General features: G+C 41.0%; 1 protein-coding gene across 1 annotated transcript in view; it reads left to right on the top strand.

Moving 5' to 3' along the window:
• PRPF8 (pre-mRNA processing factor 8) overlaps positions 1-20,812 on the top strand; it is a 2,252,227-nt gene extending 2,231,415 nt beyond the window's left edge. Inside the window, exon 41 of the mRNA XM_044054875.1 lies at positions 20,625-20,812. Coding sequence (XP_043910810.1) covers positions 20,625-20,812 — 188 coding nt within the window. The remainder of the gene's footprint in view (positions 1-20,624) is intronic.
• Positions 20,813-22,175: the final 1,363 nt, after the last annotated feature.

Raw genomic sequence — 22,175 nt, 5'->3', positions numbered from 1 at the left:
ACCTCTGCCTAATGACATACGCCTGCTGCACTGGTTACTGCCAGGGTCAGGGTTTGATCACACTGCAGCTACACTACAGGCAATTACATGCATGATAAGTTCTACTGCCATATTGTAAAATAGAATAATATGCATTATACACTATTTGCTTCTAAACTACCACGTCATATATATGTTTAAATATATATTTTTCTAACATTCTCCCTCCTTTGATTGCTTCTATTCTATCCAGAAACATATACAACATTATTTCATTCCCTAGCCTCTTCCTCTCTGGAACGTTTAACTAGGCAAGTCATTTGTTGTACATTTCAGAAAATATTTCATTTTGTATTAACAAATACCGCTACAGGTCTTGATACATAGTCTCGGTTACAGATACGTCGACAGAGTCCCTGACTAATACTTTCATGCAAAGTATCCCGCAACAGACACATGCTCCCAATATGAGCAGAACAACACAAATGGCAATCAAGATATTCAGTATGACTGAACCCCATCCACCAAATGGTTTGTGGAAATAGTTCGTCAGTGGGTTTGGGCCTGGTTCCGCCATGGCTGACACCTGCTGTATTACCTCTAGGTGGGCGTTGATATCGTGCTTGTTATATGGTACTTAGACACAGCGGTCTTCTTTGATAAGCGCGCACGTACCAATTCTCGCCGCCAAGGTGCAGTCGTGAGCTATTACATTTTGTGACACAACAGTTCTCATTGCATCCAGTTCATCAGTCACAAGTTCAAGAGCGAAAAGTCGCATTGCTCATTCCTCCGACAGGTTTTGACAACTTCCTCTGTTTCCTGATTGATTTCACTACTCCACAAGCTGGGATTGTTCCAGCCCAGGATATAACACTGTCACTCAAGTCCATATGAGTCAATATTCCTTTATCTCTTGCAGAAAAATGATTTTTCAGAACAGCTTCCATTTCACCCACTGGATTAGTAGGTTTCTCGACTGTGTTCCCAGTTCTTCGAGCTATATGTCTTACAGTTCATTTCGTACCCAGAGGCAATTGTGCAGTATGTCATATGACTGGAGCCAAATAACCCAAAAAACAACTGCCGGACCAATTCTCAGGTAACCATTGATATGCTTTTTTCCCACAAACAAAATAACAATATTCTACTTTACTACTGATGCGGGTTAACTCTGCATGTAACATTTTCCTGTCTATAACAGAGGACTGTTTATACAATTCAGGATGTTTCTGTGTTTCTGCACATCTTTCCACGTTGTTCTCATGAAGCTTCAATACAAATCATGAATGGTGCTACAACTAGTACTGTGATCTTTGGCTGTTATATGACATTTGTAAGACACAGTTATGTTACAATTACTCCCACCAACTTGAACTGTATCATGTTTATGAAAACAAACAATTCCTTTTTGTGTAACAGGTAAGTACAGTGCCACTTTGTCCTGTGATCTCACAGAACCTGTATCAAAGTGTAAATATTCACAAGTCTCAATCTATCCCCAAGGGGACAACATACATCGGAAGTCCTCCATATGATGTAGGTATGGCAGTACAAAAACAGCAATTTGAAATGTTCATGGTCTGTACATGCACACGCGTCATGCCTAGGTATGTGTTGAAGTTTGGATGACACTCTGTGGCCAGTTCATCACGTATCACTATTTGTATCTGTGCAGTTATATGCAGGTAAGGTACCAGCAAATGTAAAGTCACCACAAACATGGTTAATAGGTGTATGATCAGTAGGACAGTAAACCAAATGTCTTTGGGGTTGCTTTGTATTGTTATACACTCTGGCCCGGGTGATTCTGTCTCTATGGTATATCGGCTACAACATGTAAATCAGACTTGATATCCTTTACCGGTTTGAAAAAGGTGAGGTGAACCCAGGACGACCTCTCCAAACTTTACTGCAGTAGGCGTTGCCAACAGTACCTGGTACGGACCTTCCACGTTGGACTCGGCAAGTTACTTTTTGGATAACAGTGAAATACACCCAGGATACTGGAGTCAGCTATGCGTCCGGCTTCGCTTGCTCTTTATCTGTAAAAGAGTTTAACTGCAAAACAGTGTTATTGGTTAACATTCCTCTCATGTCACTTGCTAATGAGCCATCGACCTCCAGCTCTGCAGGCATGACAGCTTTCCACTGTGGCACATGATATGCCATTCCAAATACTACTTCGAAGGGGGTCAAACACTTTACATTTGGAACTGTTGTCATGCTCAGCAATGCTAGAGGTAGACAGCAAATGCAACTAGTCTGGGTGTCACCCATCAACCTCCTCAAATTATTTCTCGGGATCCCATTGTACCTCGCCACCAGTCATGCTGACTGTGGGTTGTACATGCACTGATTATTCATGGAAATACCAAATAATCCCCCAGGTTGCTGGATTGTCTGGTTCACAAAATGTGTTCTATTGTCACTGTAGCTTCTTTACAATATGCCAGATCTAGGGATACTTTATTTTACTGGGACCTTTGCCACTGTTGCTGCATCCAGATTCCTGGTTGGGAATGCTTCTACCCATTTTAATAATATATCTATAATCACTAAACAGTATTTCTTCCCTTCACATTTATTCAGCTGTATAAACTCCATACAAATAGTACGGAACGGTTATGGTGGTGTAGGGAAACCCACTCCCTTCAGTTTAAATGCTCCCTGTGCATGATGTTTACTGCAAATATGACACGCTGCTCATGATGTTTGTATGTGGTTCCTAGTTCCGTATGTTAGGAATATTCTGTTAACCAACTGTACCATCCCCCCTGTTGAGACATGGCTCTACCCATGGCTCAACAAAGCCGCATATCTGAATACATTAGACGTTAATATTGGCTTTCTCACTGTGGATATGTACAGTCCGCCTTCAAGGATTGCTCCTCGTCATACCCACGTCTGCTTTTCTGCTTTCGTAGTTGATGTTTGCATTGTTTGTAACATTTCTACATCTAGAATGTCTGAGGATTGTCATTCCTCATTCAAAAAGACACTTTCCGACTGTGAGGCTGCTTGTTTTGCAGCTGCATCAGCTCGTGCCTTACCTTTCCTAATGTTATCCTGTTGCTTTGTATGAGCTGCACATTTACAATTAGCTACTTTAGTGGGTAACTGAATGGAATATAATGCATTCAAGATCAATTGCGCATGATTAATCGGTTTACCGGTGGATGTTATCATTCCCCTATTCTTCCACTGCTGCTCATAAACATGCACTGTAGAGACAACATACTGACTATCGGTATAAATGTCCACACATCAATTTTTCGCTAGAGTACAAGCACGTGTTAAAGCTTTCGATTGTGCTGCTTGAGCAGACACATTATGCTGCAGGGGTTGGGCTTCTACAATCTCATTATCAATAACTACTGCATAACTTACTTGATTCTTTCCTGTAGGACTCTTTCTACATGATCCGTACACATAAACTGTCACCTCTGCATCATCTAAGGGTATATCAGTGATATCCTGTCTGTGTGGAGTTATTTCCTCCATTTCCTGTAGGCAACTGTGTGGTGTGCCATACACAGGTGTCGGACGTGACGTTGATAGGTTTAATGTTGTACAACGTTCAATCACCATATGAGGTTGACTCAGGGGTATGGTCAAACAAGACAGATGTCTAGCACGGGTCAGGAATGCTATTTTCTCTTGCAGCAGAATGATCGCAACTGCATGAGACACTCTCACAGTGAGAGGGTGGAATAATAACATTGAGGCCGAGGCCTGTACTGCCATGGGTGCTGCAACAACTGCCTGTACACAATGTGGCACTGACCATGCCACTGTGTCCAACTGCGATGAATAGTAAGCTATGGGGCGTTGCTTACTTCCATGCTGTTGCGTCAAGACTGACGTCATATATCCCTGCTTACAATCTACAGTCTGACAACATCTGTTATGATTATTCGGGAGACCTAAAACAGATGTTGAAGCTATCAATCGTTTTAGTCTGCAGAAAGCTGTTTGTGCTACTGGAATCCAGTGTAGTATATCTTGTGCTGCCATAGGTGTATTAAAGATTAAAGCAGACAATAGAGCAGATTCCAAAGCATTGTTTGGTAACCAGCTTCGACAAAAGTTAGTCGGCCCAAGAAGGACATCATTCCCTTCTTGGTAGTTGGCTTGGGTGCTTGTGATATTGCTGCCTTCCTATCGTCATGTAATGTTCTACCCTCCTTGGATACCACATATCCCAGGTACTTGACCTGTATTCTCTGTAGTTGCAATTTATGCTTGCTTAATTTATGTCCCTGTTCTGCTGAATATTTCAATAATACTATTGTATCTTCCCTACATTGCTGCTGGGTAGGGGCCGCAAGCAGAATATCATCCACATAAAGTAGAACTTGACTGGCCCCGGGTGGAGTAAACACAGGAATGTTGCTAGCCATCTCCTGTGCGAATATCGTTGGACTTTCACAGTATCCCTGCGATAGCCGGGTATGGCTGTATCTGTTACCCTGAATGTAAATGCAAAACAATACGGACTATCTGGATGTATAGGTATTGAAAGGAAACATAGCTTATATGTACCACGGTAAGATACTTCTGTGGCGGGTTCATAGCATTCAATATAGTGTGTGGGTCTGGCAACATCGGTACCCTAGGTATTATTACATGATTTACAGCTTGTAAATCCTGTACCATCCGCCATTCCCCCTTTGCTTTTCTATCAGAAGATACAGGGGTATTGCATGGTGAATAGTGATTACTTTGCAGATGGGGAATTCCCTCTGTGACTTTCCAGATATCTTCTGGTGTCCACGGTCTATACACTAAGGGAGTTGGGTCCTGGCCTTCCTGTCCTGCATGAGGGTTCGGTACTTTTATTTTATTTTATTTATTTTACATTTGTTAACCGGGCTAGTCTAACTGGATATATTTCCATTTTCAGCAGAGGCCCGGGGAGAAAAGCTCCACAAAGACATAGTAACTATTACATACGATGCAATAAAGAGCAGCATAAAAATATACCGTATCAGGAAAATATTATACAAAAAATCAAACTTATTGTATTCAGAATTAACAGTTGTACAATAATGTACTCATCGTTCTTGGAAGCAAAACACAAGCATAACTTATTTAGCATAATCAAACATCATAAGAAAGAGAAAAGGACATTTAAAGACAACTATGTAAGTAGATTAGATATTTATATGAACCCTCAGTAAACTGAGTAATATAATCAGGAAGGAGAAGGATAGAGGAGGGGTAAGTGATAGAATAGTGAGGAAATAAAATAGAAGGTAGCAGAAGTCACAGAGATGAAGGGGTAGTGGGAATAGTCGAATACATGGGTTCAGTCTGGGTTAAGGCAGGGCATCTACTTTTCCGAAGTACAAGCAAACACAGGAGGGTTATGGCTGACAAAGTTTGCAGATGACTGCAAACTGGGCGCCATAGTAGAAAACACATCTGACACAGATATCCTTCAGAAGGGTCTCACAGAAACGGATAACTGGTGCCAGAGCCATGGCCTAAAGTTAAATGCCAAAAAATGCATAGTCATACCCCTCGGGAAAAACAAGGTTACCCCTAGCTACCAAATAGGTGGCAATCCACTGAGTACAGAAGAAGTTATCAGGGACCTGGGGACCCAGGTTGATAGTAGTCTGTCATTCGACACCCATGTAGCTAAAGTAGTTAGGAAGACCTTCTACATTGCCCACCTTATCATGAAGGGATTCTCATCTAGATCAAGGGAGGTCATAGTCTCCCTATACTCATCACTCATCAGACCAATGACTGAGTACAATGCCCCATTCGAATGTATCTGACCCGACACTTGCAGCAGCTGGAGAGGCCACAAAAGTTCCTCACCAAAAGGATAAAGGGTCTCAAACATCTGTCCTATGCTGCCCGACTGAAAAAACTCCAGCTCTATTCAGTCGCTTACCGCTTGCTCAGAGGTGACCTTTGCCTAACATACAAGGCCATGTCAAACCCAGATTTGATGAATATGCTTCACCTCAAAAAATCTAGATCCGTCAGAGCCACAAGGGCGGGAGACTTAAACCTCGACACGGCTATTAATAGGACGTGCTGGAGGGATAGATTCATCACCCAAAGACTCCCTATGCTGTGGAATAAAATCCCGGTATATGTGAGGCAGAGCACCTCGCTGGCCTTGTTCAAGAGAAATCTTGACCAATGGATGGGAGATCGCAGACATACCCCAGGGACTACCTCAGTGTCACTGCTCAACAGAGGCACAGCAAAATAATGGGTATAGTTCCCCATACTAAAGGGGTGGCGTAAGCCACAAAACTATGGGCTAGGCTTGTAAATGCCCTCGGGCAGATAGCCTAGTATGAACCTATGAACCTATGAACCTATGACATAGCCAGTGTTTTGTAAGGTAGAGTCTAAGTTTTTGTTTGAAAAGGACAGGAGATAAAATAGAAGTCAGTTCAGTGGGCAATAGGTTCCAGTGTTTACCAATGGAGTTAGAGAACAGGGAGTCACCTGCAAGGTTATTGGATTTGGTAGCAGTAACTAGGTGTTTGCTAGAGGAGCGGAGTGAGTTCAGGTTAGAATAAGGGGTGAAGAGATTAGAAAATGAAGGAGTGTTTTTTGGCAGATAAAAAGCTCTGTGGATAATGGGAAGTTGGGAAAGAAGCAACATGTTTTGTAATTCAAGCCAGTGAAGTTGTTGTAGGTTCAGGCAGTGGTGAGTTCTGAATTGATTACCAGTAACAAATCTTGCTATACTATTGTATGTGGTGGTCAATTTAGAAAGATTAGTTTTCTTCAGTTTAGTGTAAATTGGTGAGGCATAGAGAAGAGTGGAAATGAGATGAGAGTGTGCCAAAGTAGCTTTGGCTGTTGGGGATAAGAATGTTTTAATTCTATAGAGGGAGCCCAGTTTTCTATGTACAGTTTTACTTCAATTAATTGACAGATATCCTCTCTCTGTTCTAGTGACTCTCTTCTTACTTGAGTGTCCCTAGGTATTTTACGAGTTTGGGATGTGGTTTCAATAGCTTCTCTTACATTTGGTCGTTGTGATACCTCTGTTGCCACAGGATAACGTGGGGGGGACTAGCCTGCCCTCCCGCTTCATATCCTGGATGTGGTATCTGAGGTGGTAGAGGGGGGGGGGCTGTCGCTACTACTGTATTATTATCTTCTTTGTGTATGTATGATGCTTTCGCATTTTTAGTGTTCTGTTCCCTTCGGTTCACTACCTCAATCCACCTATGTGCTTGACGGATACCCAATTGTCGCTGTTTTTTCGCCTGCACATGTTAGGGTTGCCACCTTTTCAATTGCACAAAGTGGGACATTAGTGTTAGGAACGTGTGATTTTGCAGGGCAAAACATACCCACGGCCAGTACAAAGGACAGCAATTCACTTTTTGCCAGGAGAGCAACCTATTCTTGTAGCATTTGAGTTGCTTATTATGTTTATTATGATATTTTGGTGTTTCAGATACAAAATAACTCTTTTATGCTACCATTAAAGAAGATATATGAAATATTTTTGTCCTAAGATATCAGGACATTTGCCATTTGTTCAGTTTGTTTGCAGGACACAACTGGCCAAAGAGGGACTGTCCCTCACAAAGTGGGACAGGTGGTTACCCTAGAACATCTGCGTCACATTTTAAGTGATTCCAATGTTTCAGTAACGATATTTTGTCTAATATACCATCAATGTCATATTTATTACCCCATTTTGCAGAATACCTCACATTATGTGCTCTCTGCAATTGCATATACTTCACATCACTCGTCAAACGCGGATCACACGATCTGTTTGTGCACTAATCTCCCATGTCTTCTACACGACTGTTACGTAACCCTTCTCTCGTACCACGTGGTATCTCCTTCCCTGTATCCACTGTAGTGTCTATAATGACTATTTACTCTACTCTGTGTTCCCCTGATCTATGTCCAAATTTAAAACTACTTGGATTGGTCTTCGACCTGCTATCACAACTGTTAACAGAAACACAATGTAGCCTGGTCCCTGATCTACAATAGAGACAAAGAGGCAAACTCTCCTTACCTGAGCCTCCTGTTTATGACTGCACGTTTTCTTCTTGGGATCCAGTTTTCCGCTTTTCAGCCACAGATCAGACAGTGGACAGCCTCTTTACACACAACAATTCAGTCGGAGGTCTTTTCACTTAAGAAGAACCATTTAGGCAAATTCTCCTGCGCAGATGTCTAACCACCCATGCACTCTGACCTGTAGCTTACCAAGGGAATTCCGGCTAAGAAGGACCACAATGTCAAATAAGTTGTTAAAACCAGACTGTAGAAATCAGTAGGCTTTTCTAAGTGACAGTCAATAACACAGGAAGCTCGGGTTCACAACGTTTTAGTAGTGTACACAGGCAGGCAAAAACTATACAGTCCAAGTATGAGAGTTTTGTCTGACTCTATACAGTAAGCAATTTCTTTATATAGTGTTTACAATCAGCTTTTGCCCACCTTACTGACGTGGTCAGTCACAGGGCATTTCCATCACTATGGTCCGCAATATTCTATACATACGAGGGTGCTGAGGTCATGCTTTTAAAATGTTTTCCCATGAGAATAACACAGCCTTGCAAGACACCTGGTCAATTACAGTGTCCTTCTGTAATTGTTGCTGTTTCAAGGACCCTGGACTGTTCCGATACAATAGTCAGTTCATTTCTTAATACGTTCCTTTGTCTCTCTGGTAAGGAGTTGTACTCTATCTTCGATAGAGCTCACAAGGCCGTCCTCCTCAGGGTAAGGGAGGATGTTATACATGTACATACATTTATTTTTCTGTAACCCAGCAGATAATTAATGCTGAGAGACATAAGCCTGCTGAACTGGTTACTGCCAGGGTCAGAGTTCGATCACACTGCAGCTAAGCTTCACCAATTACATGCATGATCATTTCTACTGCCATATTGTACAGTACAATTCAATGCATTATATAGTATTTTGCTTCTAAACTGGCACTTCATATGTGTTTCTATATATATTTTTCTAACAACATCCATCCGCCCATATGCATGTTGTTCCGTCCTTTACCTTGACCGTGTCTGTTTGGCCATCCGGCAACGCTACTCTCCACATGTGATGTCACACCTTCCCCTTCTGTGCCTGTGGCACCCTGTTAGGACGTCCTGTTTGGTAGGCACATGTTCCGCTATATGTGTTTGACTTGTCTGCATAGCTAATCATCGGTGCGGTGGTTCAACATCCCGACTTGTCCACATGTGTACAGTTATGTGCACCGTGGCGTGTGCAAACCTATATGGTTTGGACGGGTACATACCACATGTGGGATGTACACATTCTGCAGACACATTCACATGCAGCCATTTCCATATCTGTACCTGAGGTGGGTTGGTGACATGTGGGGTACATATTTGCCCGCGTGGCACTGCCTAAAACAATACTTCTTACCACATTTCAGGTATGCCCATTGTGTGTAGGTGTGTAGCTGCACAAGGATGCTAGCTGGTTTGGGTGCACAGGCGTACATGGGTGGGACTTACATGCTACAATGGGGCTATTGTGTATTACATTTGCATGCATGGGTTCTGCTTCTGGATATTACACTTAGACATACGCCGTCCTGTGTATGCGACAAACACGTTGCTGGGTGTGGGACATGTTGCTATGCACATGTTTGCCTGTGTTTAGGGTATCTTGGTTCCTTCGTTTTGTTATGTCGACACAGCTACCCGGCTGTGTACTCTCACTACTGCTTGTGACCATTATGGTTGACACCTTTTCCAATGCCCATAGTGGGACATCTTTTGTTGGAACATCGGATTTTGCAGGACAACACATACCCACAGCAAGTGGAGTTGACAGAACTTCACTTGTTTGCCATAATATACGCTTATTCTGGTAGCATTTGGGTTCCTTATTCGGTTTCTTATGCCATGTATGTGTTTCATATACAAAATACATGTTTTATGCTACTATTACAGGTATATTGAGGGAATATTTTTGCCCGGAAATCTCAGGTCATTTTCCATTTTTCGATTTTTGGCGGGACACAACTGTCCAATGAGGGACTGTCCATAGCAAAGTGGGACAGCTGGTAACCCTGGTGACCATGCCCATGTCGCTACTGGGGTTGCCACCTTTTCCAATGGCCAAGGTGGGACATTTTCGACTCACATCAGATTTTACAGGCCGACACATACCCACGGTCACTATATAGCATAGAACTTCACTTGTTTGCCTAAATAAAAGCTTATTGTTGTAGCAGTTTGGTTGCTTATTCTGTTTCTTGTGACATCTAGGTATTTTAGTTACGGAAATAACCATTTCATGCAACCATTACATTAAATACGGGATATAATTATGTCCTACAATCTTGGCACATTTGCCGTTTTTAATATTTTTATCGGGACACAACTGCCCATAGAGGGACTGCCCCTCGCAAAGTGGGACAGGTGGTAACCTTAGTCGCTACTCCTATGTCGGTGCGGCGCGCTGACATGCTGCGGTACACCTTCTCTGGGTATGCCCACTGACGGTGCATTGCGGGACGAACACGGAGTTACGCGTATCCTTTGTTCCTTGGACGGGTACACTTAGGGCTTCGTGGGTTGTGTTTGCTTCTCCGTTTTGTTGGGATGGGTACTATGTTGCATACTCTTACGTGCGTTTCATTCTGCACGGGCCCTGGCTGCTGCCATTACTATTATGGGCGGACCGTGGCAGTCAGCACATTAGGTTGCTCATCGCCTGCCGGCTTAGCCATGCCTCCTGACGCATCCTACTTGGGCTCGCTCACGTACACTACGCACGTGTCTGTGGTTGCGGCGCGCTCTCATTACTATGCATATGGCACTACTACGCCGACTATTCACTGCACCGCCGGCGCAGGCCTTACACCGGCCTTGCGCAGAGCTTCATGAATCCCGGGGTGTTTCTTTGAAGAGAAACAGAATATATGCTTTGATGTGTAAGCTCAGTTCACATTTTGCTTTGTTGACATTACCTGATAAGTAATTTGAGTAGTTCCGTGTTTAGACATGTTTCAGAAATTTTTTGTTTCCATCTGTTTTAGGTCTTAATGTTACTTATAAACATTTCTTAACTGAGAGCTGAAATAGAAATGTGTTTTTCTTTGCAATCATATATTTCCTTTAAACAAATGTGAACAGTGTGTGCTTCATAACTGATTTATAAAACTGATTTAGTTTTTGAAGTTGTGACTGACCTGTTATCCAAAACATATACAAAAAAATCCTGTAAAGTTTTCAAAAGTTTAGAGAAGCTGTATTTTCAAAGGTCATTTTTTCAAATTACCTTTGTAAGAGGGCAGTGCATCAAAATCTAATAGACTGTATTTTTTTGGGGTATGAAGGCTCCATGTTCTGCTTTATATGGTGACATATTCCCTTCTTACTCTCTTAAGGTGGGCTATAGCCCACTTTTATTTATTTTGTATAAATTTGTTAAGCTGTTAAGAGAACTGACCCAGGGCCCCTTTTCAGTCATGGATTGGGCCAAAAAGGCAGAAATAATTTATTGTAACATTTAAAAAAATGCATTGTCTATTAAGTTGGTGAAGACTGTTAGTTACAGTTAACACAAAATAAAAATGCATTGTACACTGGACAAAAAAAAATCACACCTATCATTACAACATACACTGAACAATGCTATACTGAGATAGTTATATAATATGGCAATGTTAGATTACTACAATGCTGTTAAACTACAGTGGGCAAAACCAAAAAATTTAATGTTAAGAAGTACATTGGATATTGTCAGATGGCTTTGTATATAGTGTGAGATGCTAGATATCCTATACTGTCTATATACTGAACATGTAAAGGTAACTGAGTAAAAAGTACTGAAATAACTGGGTACAAAGCACATACAGGCTGCAGTACCATTAAGAAATGCCCAACAGGAGTAATGTCAGCAGCAGAAGACAGTCAACAGTGATGACACTACTGGAAAACAATGACGTGTGTACAGAAATATCATCAGTCACATGAGCAATGAAACTCAAGTTAGAGTATTAAGTATATGCATCCATATGTCTGTATAACACTGTTTACTGGTATAATGAGTTATGTATTCTTGCTTGTAAATCAGTTATTAGAATACAGAACAAAATGCATGTAAGGCTTTCCAGTAAGAAGTACCTAAATTTATATTACATTCCATAAAGATATAAGTGACAATGATAACACTGAAGTCTGAGAAGAGTTGCATTTGCTTATTTAAGCTATGTCACTAAACAATTGCTTTATTCACTTCTGTTAATACTGATTTTTTTTAAGATGCTGTTTATTAGTTATGTTCTCTGGAATCTTATTCCAGCTTGCTGGTGCAATTTTTGTTCATAGGCAAATTGTCTGCAGACTGGTGCACACCTAGCCAATGACCACTCTGATTGTGAGCAAAGGTGAGAATCAAACAGTGTACCCTGTATCTGTGAGGTCAGAAACCTTAACCATTATGCCAAGAAAGTGGCTTGGTGGTTTAACTAATTGAAGTATCCCACTGTTTCATAAGGTGTGAGTTTGCTCCTTAATTTGAGGCTTGTTTTTAGTGCTGGGTAATAGCTGTGATGTAGCTGACTGAAGGCAATGCTTTCATTAAGAAGGTGACCCTTTCTGAGACTGGCAATCCTTTCCCCTTCCTTAACTTGATCCAGTGGTATTGTCTGAGATTAGTCAAATGTATGAATCAAAGTATTTTGTTTATAGCCATGTGTAAGGGGCTGTATTTTGAAGTGAAAGTGAAGAAGTTATGGGCATCCCATACTCCAGTGTGGGAAGCATTGAATAGATGGCTAATATCTCCCTTGTGCCTGCAGTAAGATTTGATATCATTTATGAGATTTATAGCCGCGTAAGTACTTCATCAGGCTGAGCTTTAGTATGGAGTGCCAGTGAAAAATTTGCTCTAGAATGATACAAGGAGAGTATCTGACAGTTCTAAGATGGAGACGGTGTTGTCCCTTTGAACTTTTGCTTTGTACCAAACAGTATAACTATAGTTTCGATGTTTGTAGTTAGTTTGTTCATAGTTAACTAATTTCATCTTAAGCCAAATCACTGTATATGGATTTTCAGGTATCATCAGTATGGGTGCCTACTTTGGCAAAGATTACAATCCTCTGTGTACTATTACGTACCTGCTGTTTTCTGTTTTCAGTTCCCTTCATGTTCATTCACTGGTCTTGTATGACACAAAACCAGTGTTTCTTCTTTGCACTTTATGAAATCTACTATTTTGTTAGAAAACATTGACCACTGCAGTCACTTAATGTATGATACCAAATATTAAAAAAAATACTGACTTCTTATTCTTCACTAAGTGCATTCAGTACCAGTTTGCTTAAAAGAATTGGACACCATGCAGTGACATTATTCAAGTACAAAAGTTAACTGTCATTCAGTTCCCCACTTTATATGAGTGCTGTATTGAAATAAGGAAACTGCAGTGGAATACTTTTTGCAGTGCTTTTGTGCTTTGTCATATTATACATATATCCTGAGCATTTAAGATACATAAGGTAATCATTTCTGCTCTGCAAATCTAGTGCTCTGTAATTGATTTATTATTAGAAAAAGTGCTAGCAGTGCTTGGTATCTATTCAAATGCTTGGTTTATGATTTTGCTTTTATTAGCCTCTGAAAGTGTGTTACCAAATAGTTTCTGGAATGAGACTAGCTTGTACTCTAAATCTCAGAACTTAACCCCATTGGAAACCACCCCTTAAATACATAACTTTCACATAACAAATCATCTGTGTCAGTAAAAAGTTAGAGAAATATTCTTAGACGTGCCACAGATTTTTACAACACACAGATAGTTATAAATGTTGCATATGCAGTGATTATCTCCAGTAAACTTTTTATTACTGATGCAATTTATATTTTAATTATGAAATATGTTCTTTTAATTTCATAATTCACTGCTTACTACACTGCATTTTAGTACAGATGAAAACTGAGCCATAGTCATATAAAAATTGCTCATGCTCACTTCCAAGTGAATCATTCTGTGGCAGTTTCTTCTTTTCCCTGGTGGGGCTTAGGCACTAGACTTTATTTGTGTCATCATCATTATCATCAGCCCCCTTTTTCCCATTTTTTCTACATGGGGTCAGGGTATCGTGTTAACTTTCGCCAACTCTCTCGATCCAGTGCCACTCTCCTGCCTTCTTCAACACTCATGCCTGACTGTTGCAAATCTTCTTTCACACAATACATCCACCTCTTTGCTGGACATCCTCGCTTCTTCTTACCTTCTTCCTGTCTGTCCCAAATCTTCCTCACCAGATTGTCTTCTGCTTTTCTACACTTATGCCCAAACCACTGTCATCTGTTCTCTTTGATCTTTTCTACAATTGGAGCTACTTTGGCTTCTGCTCTTATGCCCTCATTTCTTCATCTGTCCCACAGTTTGGATCCTATCACCTTTCTCAGGCACTTCATTTCCATCCCCTCTAACTTCTTCATCTGCTCTGCCTTTACTGCCCAGGCTTCTGTACCATACAGTAGTACTGGTCGCACCACTGTCTTGTGCACCTTACTTTTCAGCTTCTTTGGCATTCTTCTGTCATATACTACACCTGATACTCTATGCCAGTTGGCTGCAGCCCCTCTGATTCTAGCTTTGACCTCTTCATTCAGACTACCCTTCTCCTCAACCACCCCTCCCAGATACTTGAAGCTGTTTACCTGTTCCACTGTCTTCCCTTCTATCTCTATTTTCAGCTTCTTTTGATTTCCCCAATTTGCTGCCATTACCACCGTCTTATCTGTGCTTAGTTTTATCCCATGTGCCTACAGATTTGCATTCCATTCTCCTATCCTTTGCTGAAGTTGTAGCTCAGAGTCTGCCTGTACTGCCACATCATCTGCATACAGCAGCTTTGTTGATCTGTCCCCTCCAACCTGTTTGCTAATGTAGTCCATCACCAGTATGAACAGCAGTGGGCTCAGAGCTGAACCCTGGTGTACACCCACTCCCACTGGGAGCCCCTCTTTGAGGCCGAACACTGTTCATACTTGAGTCACTGGGTCCTTGTACATAGCCTGCACTAATTCTACCAATGTTTCTGGGACTTCAAACCATCGCAGTACTGCCCAAATCAGCTTTCTTGGGACCTTGTCATATGCTTTCTCCAAGTCTAGGAATGCCCAGTTGGACTCTCTCCTCATCTCTAGCTTCTTCTCAAGTATCTGTCTCAATGCAAACATTGGGTCAATTGTGCTGCATCCTGATCTGAATATGAACCATTCATCTCCCATCTTATATTCTACTACTCTGCGTATCTGTTTATCAATCACCCTCTCCAGAACTTTCATGTAATGTGATAGGAGTTTGATGCCTCTGTACTGCCCACAGTTATGGATGTCCCCTTTGTTCTTGTACACTGGCACAAGTATGCTTATTCTCCAGTCATCTGGGATATGCCTTTCTCTCCACACTGCTATTAGTACCCTCAGGAGCCATTTCTCCCCTATCTCACCCAGCATCTTTATCATATCTGCTGTGACCTCATCTGAGCCTGCTGCTTTCCCTGACTTCATCTTCCTTAGTGCTGTTCTTACTTCTTCTAAGGTGGGCTCCTCTTCTTCTCTCATCATAGGCTGTTTTGGGGCAGTACAGCTTCTGTGGGGTATTCTTCATTCAGAAGCTGCTGGAAATACTCCTTCCATCTGCCTTTGATGTTCTGTGGACTGGTGAGCTGGTTGTTGCTGGCATCTCTTATGAAGGGTGTCTGACTATCTTCTTTATCTTTCTGTCTTTGCCTTGCAACCTCATATAGTTTCTTTTGCCCCTTACTGAGTCACTTTCCAGACATTGTTAGAGTGCCTCCGATGCCCTATTATTTGCTATTGCAACTTTTTTCTTAGCTTCTTTGTTATCCAACCAGTAGTCCTTCCTAGCCTGGACAGTCTTTTTTATCTCCCACTTCTTCCTCCACTCCTTTCTTTTGATGACTTTCTGGACTTCTGCATTCCACCACCAGTTTTCCTTATGTACCTTATTTCCATACCTGGCTCGGCCACATATCTTTTCTGTAGTCCTAACACATGCTGTTTTTAGGCACTGCGACTTTTCTTCAATTCCACCTATTTCCTCCTCTTCTTGGGTTGCTAGAGCCCTGAGTAATTCCTTGAACTGCTGTACTTTCTCTCCAGTCAACTTTCAGGTCTTCAGCCTGGTCTCTGTTGACCACTGCTTGCAGCTGATTGTGGCAACTACTGGTTTATGCTGTGGGCTGACTGTTTAACTGGGGATAACTTTGCAATCATGGATTCTACCCCAGTGCCTTTTCCTTACTACGAGGAAGTCTACCTGAGTTGCATGTTGGCTACTCTTGTATGTGATCTTGTGACTGTCTCTCTTTCTGAACCATGTGTTGACTACTATCAAGCCACTTGCCAGACAGAAGTCTAGAATGGCTTCTACATCTTTATTCCTGTTGCCCCACCCCTGTGGACCCAGGCAGTCCTCATATCCTGTTCCTATGTATTGCTAAATAAAATAAAATATCAGACTATGCACTGTGTCAATGATTCATCACTGGCCATCATCTGGATTTTATTACAAAGATCTTTTATTTTGGCATCCATTTATCTATTCATCAATCCATTGTGTAAATCACTTGTTCTGGTGAGGGATGTGAGGTAGCAAGCTGACCAATGTAGGCCAGACTTGTCTAGTCCCAGTAAGACCCTCCTCCTGTTGGATCTCCAGACATTCACAAGCAAGCTGTGAGAGAAGTAATCCATCTAACATGTCCTGGGTCTGGCACAGGGTCTCTATTACGTGGGCTGTACACTCCAAAGGGAAATGCCAAGGAGCATTTTCTAAAGGTGTTTAAATCACATTAATTGATTACTCTTGACACGAAGGAGGAATAGTTGCATTCCAAGATCCTGCCAGACTGCCAAGCTGTACTCCATCATGGAGAGTGAGCCAAATACTCTCAAAAGGAGTTGCATTTCTGCTGCTTCCATCCATGATCTCATTATATCAACCACTACCTAAAATTCATTACCACAGGTGATGATGGAGACAGAGACTAATTTCTAAATTTAGAGCATTATCTTATGATTCAGTTCTCACTTAACTAGCACAGTTTCGGGCAATGCTTGTAGAACTGCTGTCACTACACCCATTTAACTGTCACTCACTTGATGTTGTCTATCTTCAATTGTGAGCAAAGCCCCACAATAGTTAATGTCCTCCATCTGTGGTATCTGATCTGCAATCACTTACAGAGAGTAGTTCTTTTCCACGTGAAAGCTCTGATGTTTGAATTAGAGGTACTGATTTTCATCTCATTTCTTTCATACTGAGCTGTGAGTCATTTCAATACATGCTAGAGATCACAGTCCTTTGTATCTGGGGGCATTATCATCTGCAGAATGGTGCAACCATCACATACCCAAACTGCATGCATTTCGGACTTCTGCTCTGTCATGATATCATGTCCATGAAAATCAAAAACAGGAGTGTTGACATGACAAGCCTTTGCCAGAGAACTGTGGACACCTCAAATGCATTTGATTCAGTGCCAAAAAGACAGGCAAATCTCTCACTCTTGAAATAAATAAACTGAATGGCGTGCAGAAGTGGCCCCAGGGCCCTGTACTGTTGTAGCACTTCCAGTAAGACATTCTGTTGCACATTATCATATGCCTTCTCCATGTCCAAAAGGCATAAACAGTCAGTATTGGCAAACTCTCATGACCCCACCATACCTGTGCAAGGGGAAAGAGATGATCCACTATTCCTTGACAAGGACAAAATCCACATTGCTTCTCCTGAATCAAAGACTTGACAGTTGAATAAAGCATCACTTCCAGCACCTTGACATACAGTTTCCCAGGAAAGATGAGAAATGTCATACCTCTACAGTTAGAATACACTCTCCAATCTCCCCTTTTAAAATGGTAACCACTGCTCAGTTTTTAAGTCTAGAGGTACTGTACCATCCTTCCATGCTGTGTTAATAAAGGACATTTACCAAAGCACCCCAACAATATCCAGTGCCTTCAACATTTCTGGTTAGACCCTGTCTATCTGCTCAGTAATGTTGCAGCAAAACTGTTTTATTTCTGCAGTAATCTCATCTACCAAAATTATTCAGTTCCACCTTTTTAATTCCACAACTGCCTCAACAAACTCCTCCCACATCTAGACCTTCTCATTGGTAACTGATGCAGCTGATTCTTTCCTGGTTTGTTTGTATTTTTCAGTCCAATCCAGACAATTCTCCTGCTAGTATTGTATAGAATGTCTCTTTCTTTAAACTGATAACTTCCCTCATTGCTGTTGTTAACCAGTGGGCCATAGGATTACTAGCCATGACAAGTGACAGCTACCTTCTGGACATGACTCTTTGGTGCTGTCATAACTGTTCAGGTTTTGAGCAGAATTCATACCAGTTCCACATCCTTATTCTCCCCAGGTGTATCAGCAAAACTGTTCTGGAAGTGGTCGTTGAACTCATCATGCACAGAAGTATTGACAAGTAATTCTGACACCCTCTCTGCAAGTTTTGGTTTTCTAGATCTGTATAGTTTCTGTCTAGATCATCTCATACAACTAACTCACTATTAACTAGTAATTATTTGACTGCTGAGAACCTTTCTTGACTCAAGTGTTGAGAAAATATGGCCTTAGTTCTGATGACATGAATACTAAATCAGTCAATGACCCTGGATGATATGGTGATTTGGTAGCAGGTAGACATACAAGGATCCCTTTCTTCAAACATGCTGTTTTTTATGGAGAATCTGTGGCTAGCACAAAAGTCCAAAAACAAGTCACCGGATTTAGATGAGGTAAGCTGCTTATCTTAGTCATGTGCCAGTCATTCTCCATATGATTTTCAAAATCTGCCCGTAAAACCATATAATATGTAGGTGTTAACCTATTGTGCACTGTGCCAATAGCAAATAAGAAGGTCAAATACATTGAATACTTCTTAGACAGTTAATTACAAATAGCAGACAGAGTTTTTCTTTTGGAAATTCACAGTTGCTTTGAGGTGACCCTGTAATTTTCTGGAGCAAACTTCAGATGAACAGCAGCACAATCAGAGACTTGTGAGTATCCCCACATCTACCTGTGGTCTCTACCAAGGGTCAACATCAGAGTAGGAGAAGGAGTTCACTCCTTGCTTAAGAAGACTGGTTACAGAACAAATACTGTGTGTAGAGATAATACCAGTTCAATCTCTGGCACAAGCTCCAGCTCCTTCTACAGAAGAGAGGTGACATTCAGCATCCCATGAGGCAGTTTCCAGTGCTGGGTTCTAGTTAATTTTACTTTGTCTTTACTGTGTCTGACACTTGATTGGCATTGCATTTGACACTCCCTTTCACCTTGGAGGCTGCATGCAGCTTTCTCAAGCTTATGCTAGGCAGGTTGCATAGGTGACCTGTCCATCAAGTGCTTGCCAGACTACATATTCCCAGGACCTACTCCAAGTGTCAGTCCCAGTATCACTTTTCTGAGTGAGTTATTCAGATTCTTTAAAAACATGTATCGCTCTCCCACCCATTATTATACTAAGCCAGATTATTGTTCCATCATTCGACTACCTCATAAATCCTACATATCTCATCATGCAGTGTCAGTGACACAACAGGCAGCACACTCGCCTTTGGTGAAGAAGACTGTGAGTATTATTCTCACACTAGGTAGATCAATTGCTGACACTGCAGTTCAGCATAAGGAGGTTGCTGCACTCCTATGTCTACTGTCCTTTTTACAAGAAGTTAAAATGAAGCCCCACCTGTTTGAGTTGGTGGTAGCTCAGATGAGGATAAAATATCCCATAGCACCTATGGAAAAGAGTAAAGGAAGTTCCCTGAATAGCTGGCTAAATTTCCCCTAGTAGTATAAATACCACCTCATATCTTCCCCGAAAACAGGCTACTAGCCCAGTGGCAGTGGGGCTAACCTGGTCAACAAAAGATTAACTAACTAACTAACTAACTAACTAACTAACTAACTAACTAACTAACTAACTAACTAACTAACTAACTAACTCAAAACCATAGTCTAACAGTTGCTCATTCTTGCTACTTCAAAAACATGGCTAAAATTAATTAGAACATTCCGTAAGTCAGAGTCAGTGTCTGTGGTGCAACAGTTAGCATACTCATCTTTGGTGCAGAAGGTTTTGGGTTCTATTCCTACACTGAGTGGACTGTTTGCTGACACTGCAGTGCATCATAAGGAGGTTGCTGCCCTCTTGAGTGTGTTGTCCTTCAGAGGAGATGTTAAACTGAGGCCCCATCTGCTTGAGTTAGTGGTAGCTCAGGTAGATGCAGAAAATCCTATGGCACCTGTCAAAAACAGTAGGTGAAGTTCCCTGATACCTTGGCCAAATTTCCCCTAGTTGTATAAATACTACCTCAGGTCTCTCCTGAAAAGAGGCTATTAGCCTAGTGGGACTAACATTGTCAACAAAGGATAAAAAAGTGCGTAAATATTTTTCCATATTTTCTCTCTTTCTTTCTCTTACTCTCTCCACTCCAACCCTCTTCCCATAGATCTTGAGGACATTTATCCATGGGTCAGGACAGTCTACCCCCACCAAGGCAAAAACTGACCCAGGGAGGGGTTATCATCCAGACAGCCGTGAAGGAATTTGTTCTCATGCCTATGTCTCTTTTTGCCTGCAGAAGCTTGTAACTTGAGGGACAAATCTGAACAGCTGTTGTGTAAAGAGACAAGTACACATTTTAATATTTTGTATTTGCAGCGGTATTTGGATTTGGATATTTCTCTGAGGGGCCTGAGGGTATCTAAGTCTCCAACTACGCCTTTTGATCTTAAAAGCCCTGAGGATTTGTTTTTTTGGAAAAGGTGAATCACAGCTGCGCATAATTGTTCCATTGAGTGGATTCGAATAGTAATGGAATGTGACCACCTTAAACAAGAGTGTTTGAAAGAGGAAATTGTAGCGGTGAGTAATGAATTGCAACATTTTATTTCATCTTCTAAGTTAGATGATATGCTAAAAGATATCAACAAAGTGCTCACCGAAATGGAACGAGAGCTTGTTGAACGTAAAAGCTTTAAAATAACTAGAGATACGAAAGATTATAAAAAGGATCAAGCTTTTTTGTTTAAATATAATAGGCGTTCATCTTCTACAAATGGGAAGAGACAAAACAACAGTTTAAATATTAGTTCTCCCTCTTCTAGAGTTTCGTTTGCTCCTTCGGAGGGGGCTGAACAAGACATAGCTGATAAAGAAGAACATTTTCCAGCATTACCAGCAGCGGGTAATTCCACTGACTTTAACCATACTTTTCGCAATGACAACCAGCAGGTTAATCAGGAATCCATGACCAATTTTCATGGAAAACGACATTGTAGTGACTGTGGACAACAGGGAAAGACTGGTGGTAAATTTAAGGGACAATTTAATAAAAGAAAAAGAAGGTATTAATGAATGTGATGTACAGAATGATGCTTTTTAATTAAATTTATCTGATAGTGTTATTTCTGATGTTGTACAGTCAGTTTTATGTTTGGGACTGAAATTCATACCCACTGCTTTACCCAGACTTCATATATTAAAAAATGAAATTTTCCTATTAGGAAGAAAATTGCATTTGGTTGAATTTTTTAGCAAAAATAATGGTGGTGGAAACTGTGCACACTTTGATAGTGTCTCTGAAGATTCTTTTCACTCAGTGTGTCTATGTTGGAAGATATTGATGATTGTGTCGCTAATGCATATACTAATTTAGATACTGCTGCAATTAAAGTCAAAAGTTGTTTTATTCCTCCCTATACAAATACTTGTATACAGGGCTATGTATCTGCTATAGGCTTTGAGGTGGAAAAGCATTACAATGTATTAATGAGCAACAAAATAGATGCTTGTTATAATTTAAGTAGACAACACTGGATAGATTTTTGTATTTTTTGTAATAACAGAAATTTTGTTGCAAAACCTTCTGACAAGGGCAATCAAATTGTGATTTTGAATTTTAAACAATATCTTAATGTGTTACATGCATTTAAATGATAACAATGTTTATGAGAAATGTGATACTGAGTGTTATTTTCAGGCTATTAATGCATATTTGTCATTATTAGATAAAGGCCATCACTTGGGTTATTTTTCTTCTTATGATATAAATAAAAACATTTAGCATAGAGGATAGCAGTATTGCTGTCTTCGATTGCTTACCCAAGACACATAAAGGCCTAAGTAATTT

The sequence above is a fragment of the Protopterus annectens genome, chromosome 13.part0 (genome assembly GCF_019279795.1).
Source record: "Protopterus annectens isolate FY-2018-M chromosome 13.part0, PAN1.0, whole genome shotgun sequence".
Lineage (NCBI taxonomy): Eukaryota > Metazoa > Chordata > Ceratodontiformes > Protopteridae > Protopterus > Protopterus annectens.
The sequence above is the reverse complement of the archived record's forward strand: the minus strand, read 5'-3'. Positions and strand labels throughout refer to the sequence as shown.